At 35.1% G+C, this 10,625-nt stretch overlaps 1 protein-coding gene across 1 annotated transcript; it reads right to left on the bottom strand.

Annotated features, from left to right (window-relative positions):
* Positions 1 to 1,944: 1,944 nt before the first annotated feature.
* LOC122751635 (40S ribosomal protein S21-like) lies at positions 1,945 to 2,196 on the bottom strand. Its single transcript, XM_043998761.1, has one exon. It carries the CDS (start codon positions 2,194 to 2,196, stop codon positions 1,945 to 1,947), a length of 252 nt encoding a protein of 83 aa, XP_043854696.1.
* Positions 2,197 to 10,625: the final 8,429 nt, after the last annotated feature.

Below are 10,625 nucleotides of genomic sequence, written 5' to 3'. Positions count from 1 at the left end.
CTTCAAATTTTGAATAAGTCTTGTGGAATCTGTATTGAGATAGTTGAGAATATACCTCTTCATTTTGTTTTGGCTCTGCCTGTATAAGATTAGAAGCAATTTTCATGAGTTGTGACTATGGTTTCTAAATGGGAAAGCCTGCTTGCTTTGCTTGAGGATGCAATGTACTGGCAGAATCTCAGATTAAAAAGGAGATCAGGAAAAAAAAAAAAAAAGGATATCAGGGGTAGCTAGGTGGCACAGTGGATAGAGCACCAGCCCTGGATTCAGGAGTACCTGAGCTCAAATCTGGCCTCAGACACTTGACACTTGCTAGCTGTGTGACCCTGGGCAAGTCATTTAACCCCAATTGCCTCACCAAAAAAAAAAAAAAGATATCAAAGGTCAAATGAAAGGCATATGATGAGAATACAAAACAAAAATAACCCTGCCCCTACACTCAAGCTTACATCCTACTGCAGTATGCAACAACAGTTAAATATAAAAAATAAAATATATAAATATAAATGTCTGAGGAGGGAGAGAATAGTAGCATGTGGAGGGAGGGGGAGCAGTGTATCAGAAAAATCTTCAAGAAGGTAGTACCTGAGCTGAGGAAGATACAGAGTCCAAGATGGAGAAATGAGGAAAGAATGCATTGGAGGAATGGGAACAAGTTATGCTAATACAAGAGGAGGAAATAAAATGTCATATTTGGAGAAAAGGTAAGAGTCTAATTTAGCTGCAATATTAAATTATGTGAGGAAAAATAATAAGAAATATGTCTGGAAAGGTTGGTTGGAGGCAGATTATGAAAGTGCTTCAATGTTAAACTAAAGAAGTGTGTTTTTGTTCCTAGAGACAATAAGGAACTACTGAAGGCTTTGAAGCAGAAAGTGGAATAGTCGATTAGATATATGCCTTAGGAAGATTAATTTAATAGCTGTGTGAAAGATAAATCAAAGAGAGGAGAGACTAGAAGTAGAGAGAAAAGGAAGAGACTATTACAATAGTTCAGGCAAGAAATTATGGTGACCTGAATTAAGGTACAATTGACTTTGGAGAGGAGACAAATGAAAGAATAGCTGTGAAAGTCAAGTCAACAAAATTTGGGTGACTAGGAGAATGGTGGTGCTCTCATTTAAAAAAACAGAGCAGAGGAACTTAAGAGTTTGGTTTAAGATGCCTACAAGACCCTCAAGTCATTTCTAGGTTGCAGTTAGAAGTGTGGTACTCAAGTTCAAAAGAGATAAGGTCAGGGGCGGCTAGGTGGCGCAGTGGATAGAGCACCGGCCCTGAATTCAGGAGTTCCTGAGTTCAAATCCGGCCTCAGACACTTGACACTTACTAGCTGTGTGACCTTGGGCAAGTCACTTAACCCCCATTGCCCCACCAAAAAAAAAAAAGAGAGAGATAAGGTCAAATTGGTACATAGATGCCAAGTTGTGGTAGTGGAAGTCACATGGAAATGGATGAGATTATTGAGAAAGCATATGTAGAAAAAGAAGAGAAGATGAAGAAAACTGTCTCCATATATGTAAAAACCAGTGAGTTGCTATAAAGTAGTGTACAAAATTCTAGAAGTTTGCACAAGGTATGGTGCAATAAAGGAGACATTAAGAAAAAAACTTTGGCCTCAGTTATATGCAGGGGAAAAATATGAGTAACAAGCATATAAAAGATCCTAATTTCAGGGCCATTGGGACTTGGCTGGATAAATTCTATGACAGGAATAAGGCTTGAGAATGATAGAATTTATTAAAATAAATTGCTTTTTCAACCATTAGTAGAATTGTATGAGCATTGTAGAAGATATACTCATATGAGGAAATCCAGGAATGAGAGAGGGAAAATCAGAAAGGTGAAATATATTTGAGTGAAGATTAGTATTAGCAGGAACAGGAGCAATATATATTTTTTTTGTTTTTCTGATTTATTAAGATATATTTCACAAGATTTCTTCAATTAGAAATTCTTTGAAACAACATCATCATTTTTTGCCAGCCAGAGAATAGAGTCGTCTGATTCTCCCCTTCTACAAATTGCTCCAGAAATTGCATAAGTTTTAAATTGGCCATTAAATCTGCCTGTGACCTTGTCAACCTTGGCCACGTTCATCTGGATGGACTTGTGATCCTTGGCCCCAATGAAACTGTTGCTTGTGGAGCATTTCCTTGGCACATACTGGTCCATAAACTCGCGGGCTTTGTTTTGCATGTCAGCAGCTGAGGGAACCGAGTGCACACTCGAAAGCAGCAGAAGAGGAAAAAGGAGGCGGCACTTGCTTGACTAACAGCAGCAATATCATTATTGTCATAAAATGTAGTTCACTAAAACAGAAAGAAAATAAGTAAGAATTTTTGAAAACAGGTCACAAGCCTGGCTTAGAGACATATTAAAGTAATGACAGGGTTTGCTTTAATGATAATTTCATCTTTCTAAAGGTGGAGGAACCCATAAAAGGGAATTCTATTCTAGATCTGTCTTACCAAAAGAAGGAATATTAAAGGATTTAAGAAAACTCTCTATGTTTAGAGACTCAGAAGAAAGTAAATAAATACTCCAACCAAGAATTTGGAACAGAAAAATTGAGGAAGACTGGAAATCGTCTCATATGCATAGATTTTAGAAGGGTAGATTTCAAAGGATTCAAATAAAAGACACAGAGGTATCCCATGGACTAAAATTCTACAAATGAGTCAGTATAGGGTGAGTTCTGATATGGGGGAAACCGATAGGAGAAAGCACGTGGGTCCTTAGGATTCCTCTGTAAAGAATTACACTCTCGCACAAGACCTAATTAGGAATAAGAGAACGGGTTTATTGGGGGTACAAGAGAAACAGGCCGGGAGGAAGGTTTTGCCAGAACAAAACGCTTTCCCCCCCTACTAACTTGTGGGGTGCCATTTTATAGGGTTTAGATGGGGGGTGGGTAAGAGTCTCTTATTGCGTGAGGGGCTGGTGGTCTTCCCGAATTGCGCTGGGGTAGGAAGAATCCCTCGTGAGAGATCTGGTGGTGGGTGTCAACTTTGTCCTGATGGGTCTAAGAAGTCTGCTGATGGGCAGTTCCAGGTGGTCTTCTCCTGGATTACCTCATCCAGATGTTTAGGAGGACTGGAATGTGGGGTGATGGTCCTGGAGCATGCTCAGTTCAATCTGTGCCGCTTATCTCCGTTAGGTGAGTGTGTGTGTCCTTGACTGTGTTCAAGGAGAGGCCTACATGATTTCAAGGGAAAACCCCTGAGGTTTCAAGGAAAAAGTTCCTTGAACCCCCCAGAGAATTGTTGGGGTGACCGGGGCCCATAATCCTCCCATGACAGTTCTTAAGAACAAAATTCTGAGAACATAAGAAACAATTCCATAAAGGACAAAAAGTAGAAATTTTCTAAAAATACCAATGAATGCCCAAGGAACTCACTGACCAACTTAAAATATAAGAAGCCATGTACAGAAGATGGAAACAAAGACAAGGAAAAACAAATACAAAAGTCTAGCACAGGTGTACAAAAATATTGTCAAGAATTCAAAGTTCAGAAAAAGCTAAAACTGGTGATTAATGCTAAATACAACCAAATGTTTTGCATTTTTTTAAGGGGGGCAATATTTTCAGGGGAAGAGAAAAAGATAAAAGAAAGAAGAAGACTGCTATTTGAGGTCAATGAGATGATAACTGAAAACCAAGAGAATGCAAAGCCATTCAATTCTTATTTTGCTTGTTTTCTCTGCCAAGAATAATGGCTAAAGGACAAGCAGAACAATGACTCAAAGGGAATTAAATCCCAAGATAAGTAAGGAATGAAACAGTAAGAAAGCCACTTAATCTTTTTGATGAGTTCAAATCGCTCAACCCAGATGAATTAGATCCTAGAGAAATGAAGCTACTGTCAGAGATCATTGAAAGATGATGGATTTATACACATATGAGCCCTTCCCTTCTGTCTTTGATTTCTTTGGGGCATATGCCTAGTAATTCTGTACTGCTATATCAAAGAATACGCACAATTTTATTAATTTGATGGTACAGTTTTGAATCATGTTCCAAAATGGTTGAATCTCATAGTTTCTCTAACACTGTGAGAGAAATGATTTAGGGAGATCCAGAGTTCCCCCTTTTTCTAAAGTCCTCATTCCAAAGCTCAGCCTCTGAGGGACAGGAGTGAAAATACCAGATAGGATTAATATGCTCTTCAATCTAGGTATTGCTACCCCACCCAACCTTAAAAGGAATTTAATTTAAGGTAAAACTCTTAGCCCATTGTCTTCTGTTCATGCTTGGATGAGGCATATAGATTTTTTTTGTCTAGACCAAAGTTTCTTAAACTGTGGGTCACGACTCCATATGGAGTCAAAACTGAATGTGCAGGTCACAAAAATTTGACAACACTAAAAGTTTATGTATTCCTCTTTTATATGCATATATACTTGGGGTTGTATAAACATTTCTTGGGTGAAAAGGGGTTCTGAAAGGAAAAGGTTTAAGAAGCTCTGCTCTAGATTTCCTCAAGGCTGGAGGTGATATAGAAGTAAATGATCAAAATTACATTCCCCAGCCCCTCATTAGAATAGGTCCACCTCTCATTATAATATTCATTCTCTTTCATTAATTGTTAACCAATTAGAGTTGATTGCCACCCTAAAGAATACTCACTCTTCCAAGGGCATATAAACTGTGAGTTCACTACCATGAGTGGTCTTTGGCATTCAAGAGTGTCACTGACCCTTTTATTAATAAAATGTAAACATCATTAATAAGATGATTAATTACCCAGAAATTATGTCTCTAGAACTTTTTAAATGTAACAAGTGTATTAGTTGGCTACCCTCCCATAGACCCTTATGCTAATTTTCATTTTCATTGCATATTATGTATCAAAGTGGATAAAGGACTGGACTTAGAATCAAGAAGGCCTGAGCTCAAATCTGACCTCAGACACTTTTTAGCTGGGTGATCTTAAGGCAAATTGATTAAACCTCCCTCAGCCTCAGTTTCCTCACCTGTTAAAATGGGGACAATAATAACACCTATATCTCATAATCGTTGTGAGGATAAAGTGAGATATCTATAAAGGGACTTTGCAAACCTTAAAGCAGTATATAAATGGTAATGTTACCCATGCCAACCTGGTAGGCTTAAGATAAAACCTAAGAGTTGTTTAAATTTGTATTTCTCTTATCAATGATTTAGACAATAATTTTTTATGTTCCTATAGCCTGCATTTCTTCTGTTGAGAACTGTTTATTCATATATTTTTCCCTTTTATTTTATTTTTTGAGGGCAGAGCATTGAGGGTTAAGTGACTTGGCCAGGGTCACACAGCTAGTAAGTGTCAAGTGTCTGAGACCAGATTTGAACTCAAGTACTCCTGAATCCAGGGCTGGTGCTTTATCCACTGCGCCACCTAGCAGCCCCCTATTCATATCTTTTGACCATTTATCTATTAGAAAATGATTCTGCATCTTATATTCCTATCAACTATTGATAGAAATAAATAATGTTGAATAACAGTGAAATTTGCTGCCAAAAGAACTTTTCCTGTTCGTTTTCCCTTCCAATTAAAACTGTAATGATTTCATATATTTAAAAAAACCCTTTTTACATTTATACAATCAAAATTGTCCACTTTATCTCCTATGATCATTTGTATCAACCATTTTAGCCAAGAATTCTCCCCTTAAAAACAGTTGTGAGATATTATCTCCTTTTCTTCTCTAATTCATCTACATGACCTTTTATATCTAGGTCTTGTATCCATTTGGTGTATATGGAGTAAGATATTCATCTCAACCTAATTTTTCCCAGACTACTTTCCAGTTCACTCAGCAATTTTTCATCACATTGTGAGTCCTGACCCCAAGATTTGATATTCTTAGGTTTAAGGGACACTGTGCTATATTCAATTGGCTCTGTATCTGATTGATTCCAATGAACAAATTTTCCATTTTTGACTAGCATCAAATACTTTTACTGATTGCTTATAGTATAGTTTGAGATCCAATACTGGGGCAGCTAGGTAGTGCAGTGGATAAAGCACTGGCCTTGGATTCAGGAGGACCTGAGTTCAAATCCAGCCTCAGACACTTGACACTTACTAGCTGCGTGACTCTGGGCAAGTCACTTAACCCTCATTGCCCTGCCAAAAAAAAAAAAAAGTAAAGAAAAGAGATCCAATACTGTCAGGCCCCCCTTCCTTGCCACTTTTTTCCCCATTATTTCACTTGAGTCTATTTTAATTCTTGAGATAAATTTTAATATTATTTTGTCTAGTTATATATAGTAACCTATGGTAAATTCACTGATATAATGATGAATCTATAAATCATTTAAAGAGTGTTATTATTTTATTAATTGGCATGACCCAACCATTATTGAAGAGTTCAATTCTATAAAAATATTTTATAGTTATATTCTTATGATTCCTACATGTGTCTTAGTAAATTTATTATCAGTAATTTTGAATGGAATTTGTTTTTCTATCTTTTATTTCTGGGTTTTCTTGATAATATATAGAAAATCTAATGATTTTGCGAGGGATTTTTAAAATATCCTGATCCTTTGAACAAAATATTGTTCTGCTTAATTTTAGTTTGACCTTTAGGCATCTCTAAGTAAAGTATCATATTTCCTATAAAATGGCCATTTTGTTTCTTCTTTACCTGTACTTATACCTTTTATTTATTGTTCTTGTCTATTTTCTGTAATGAACATTTTTATAACTATATCAAATATAGTGGTAGCAATGGTCATTCTTGCTTTACCCCTGCTCTTACTAGAAAGCCTTCTATAATGGTTCTTGGTTATTGATACTATTTGCCATATAAAGGAAAAGTCAATTTATTAATATGGTTTTAACATAAATGGATGTTGTGCTTATATTCTGTCAAAAGGAGGGTTTGTTATTTTTTTTACATCTACTAACAGAGTTATGTGGGTGACATAATTGTTATTAATATGGTCGATTATGGTTATGGTTTCTACAATATCAAATTCTTCATCCCTGGTATAAATCTAACTTGGTCACAGTGATTAATATTTTAATATAATTTTATAGTCTTTTTGCTATTGTGTTTTTAATATTTTCTTTTAATATTATAAGCAGTACTGATCTACAGTTTTCTTTCTCTTGTTTTTTTCCCACTCTGCTTTAGGGATCAGGACTATATTTATCTCATAGTAGTTTACTTAAATGCCTTCTTTCTCTATTTTTTCAAACAATTTATGTAATATTGGAGTTAATTATTCTTTGAATGTGTGATAGAATTCATTTATAAATCTATCTAGTCATGGGAATTTTTTAGGGGTATAAGCATGAATTATTCAATTTCTTTTTCAGAAACTAGGTGATTTAAATTTGTTATTCCTTATTTTTAACATGAGTATTTTATATTTTAAAAGTGTTTATCAGTCTTATTGGCATAAAAACTGGTAAAATAGTTTTGCATTCTTTTCCTTATTTGCTTTTCACCTGATGTGAACTCTTGGTTTTCTTTTTTTCATTATGGTAACTTAGTTTTCCTAATGTTTATTTTAAATTATTTAATGGTCTTTACATTCTTTCAAAAAAGTTGTTAATTTGTTACTTATCAGTTCAACAGCTTTTGTTTTCAATTTTGTTTGTTTCTTCTTTGATTTTCATAATAAAATTTTAAGTCTAAATCCTTTCTTCAAATGTCCTGTATTGATTATAGTTTTCACTGAATTGTTATCAGTAAGAGTTATGATAAATATCTCTCCTTTTCTTCTCTTAGGATATAGTCTTTGTAGCTATGTCATGCACAGATGAAAAATACATATGCTCCTCTCTATTACTACTGTTCAGCAATCATAAAATAGCTATCATATGTAACTTTTCCAAAATCCTAGTTTCATACATAACTTTTGTCTTGTTTATCTTTTTGTTAGATTTGACTAGATCTGAAAGAGATATATTAAGGCCTCCAACTATTATAGTTTTGTCTATTTCTCCACTAAATGCATTAACTTTTCCTTTAAGTACTTAGATTTTATGACATCTAGTATGTCTATTGTTTTGATATTATTTTATTATCTATGTTACTTTTAAGCATAATAGTTTTCTTGTTTTTCCCTTTTAACTATATCTATTTTTACTGTTAGCCTGAGGTTTTGATGGACATCTATTCTTTTAATTTGTCTGAGGCATAGCATATTTTGCTCCAACTCTTCATTTTAATTCTGTATGAAACTTTATGTATCTCATGTAAGTAGCCATCTCCAGTTGACAGTTGGCTGTGTCACCTACTGTGGCCCTGATAGACTCCAATCAGATGTCAGAAATGGCCCTGGTCTCAGATCTAATGTAAGTTTCCTGCTCCCCTGAACACTTCTCAACACTGAGCTTCTTTCACTCCCACTGTGTCTTATTGGATAGCTGGCTTTAAGGCTTCTAGAGGGACCTATTATCTCAGTCTTTTGCTATGACTCTTGAGTGCCCCCACACTGCCCAGCTCTGTCTCAGTATGATAATCTATCAAGGCATGGTTTCTTGCCCCAGCTGCTGCTCCAACAGTCCAAGGTCAAGATCCCATTTGCATCAAGTACTTTTTAAAGGAGTTCAAGTTCGCTTCCCCCTCCTTGGCTTCTGCTCTATCTAGGCATCTATAGGCTCCATACTTGTGTGATCTTGGACTGGACAGGGGAGTGTACTGTTCTTTCTCTTTTGTCTGGATCATTGTACCATTATGTGTTCTTTTATAGGTTTGCTGAGGTATTCATGAAATAGCTAGATTCCACTATGGGAGTATAAATCATTATCTTAACCAAAGTTCTTGTACCACCCTATTCCATTCATCCCCAGTTTCTTCACCTTGATTTCACTTTCTATACAAGCCTTAAAATGCCTAAGTGGGTCTTTGAGTTATGTATGCAGCCAGATAAATCTCTTTCAAACATTTTCCCTTTCCCCCACTTCCACCCAAGCCTGGAGAGTTTTGTCATCTTTAGTTCTACAGCACTTTGGGAAAACATGATTTCTGTTTGGTGCTAATCAATAATTATTTTATTAGCTAGTTCAACAAACAATCTTCCTCTGTTTGTGGGTCAGCAATACAAATCAGCACTCCTAATACATAAAAATACCTTCCTAGTTTTCATGTAGTTTTTTATGAGTTTAAAAATTTTCTAAAGAGAAAATAAAAAGGAAATCCCTAAAAGTGAAAAGTGCAAATTCAAAACATAGAAAAGATATTTTCTTTTGCTATCACAGGTTTTTGCCCAGTTCTATTATACAACATTAAAACAAATACAAGCCATCATACGTTTTCTATCCTTGACATTCTATGAATAGAAACAGGTAATAAGCTTTCTCCAGATCAAATGATACATTTGTTATTGAAGAACTATGCTTATTAATATCCTCAATATTAATAGCTACATAAATGTGAAGTTCTAAATGGTACATTGTAACAGACTATAACTATAAAAGAATCAAATGACAGCCATCTCCCATCATGCCAAAGCTGAATGAGCTATGAACAGCAGGAAATAATTAGAATGAATGTTCATAAGTAAAATGAAATCATTAATATAAAGAGATCTACAATGTTGAGAAAGAGGTAAGGAAAAGTGAAAAATAAGAATTTTCTACCAATGAACTCTTCAGAGTTTGAGTCTTGGTTTTTGTTTCTCTGAAACAGAAAAAATAGTTGCAAATTATAAGTTACTATAGCTTCATATACCCAGAAAGATACTATAGGCTCAATATTTGCAGAACTTGCTATTGTAATTATAAGAAAAAAAATGCTATTAAACAAAATAAATGTGTTTTAAGTTATTGTAATTACGGTAATATAATTTAATAACATATTAATGTAAAATAAGACGGGCCAATGAGAGTCCAATTCTTAGGAGCATATACAACATGCTCTGTTTAATGTAAGCCTCCATTACTATACCTTTTTTCCCTTCTTCTCCTAAATAATTGGGTAAGCCTATTTCTAGAAGTTTATGATATTATGGAATGTGTAACAATTGGAATGATGCCACCTGCTGGAGACTTACTATAGAAGAGTTCCACCCATGAAGTGAAGGTCTTTGAGGGCAAGACCAGGAGTCTTTTCTTTGGCGTCAGGAAGTGACGTTGGCTAGTGGGAGGAAGAAGGAAGAGACTGGCACTCTGTCTCGCTCTCTTTCCTGAAGACTCTGGCAGAGAAGGGAGCTAGAAATGCGCTCTCCCTTTAATAGATAGAAATCTAGACCTTTCTCTCTCTCTTTACCAAATTCTTATTCTCCTTAATAAATACTTAAAAGCCTAACTCTTGCTAAAACTTATAATTTATTGGCGACCACTCATTAGATATTTTAGACAGACTAGGCTAGAATTTTAGCCTTAACAAATGGAAGGGCTCAATTCTCCACTTCATAGTTTTCAAAGGTATTCTCTGATTCCAGTCTACTTACTACCTGATGAAGAAAAGAAAATTAGTAAGCTGTTGAGCTGGAATTGGGTGCACATAAAAAATACACTAAATAGCACACAAAAAATCAGAAAGAATATTCTCAGAGGACTTTATAGCCAATTTGATTCTTTTTTTTTCCCTCTTGGTGGCAAGCTCATCCCACTATTTATTTATTAAAGTGTTTTAATAAAGAAAATATCTCCATAATCACATTCATTTAAGGTGGTCTTAAG

Source organism: Dromiciops gliroides, chromosome 3 (assembly GCF_019393635.1).
Source record: "Dromiciops gliroides isolate mDroGli1 chromosome 3, mDroGli1.pri, whole genome shotgun sequence".
Classification (NCBI taxonomy): domain Eukaryota; kingdom Metazoa; phylum Chordata; class Mammalia; order Microbiotheria; family Microbiotheriidae; genus Dromiciops; species Dromiciops gliroides.
The sequence above is the reverse complement of the archived record's forward strand: the minus strand, read 5'-3'. Positions and strand labels throughout refer to the sequence as shown.

Excerpts from the sequence above, each read along its gene's own strand:
- LOC122751635 (XM_043998761.1), bottom strand. The coding sequence starts at position 2,196 with ATGCAAAACAAAGCCCGCGAGTTTATGGACCAGTATGTGCCAAGGAAA.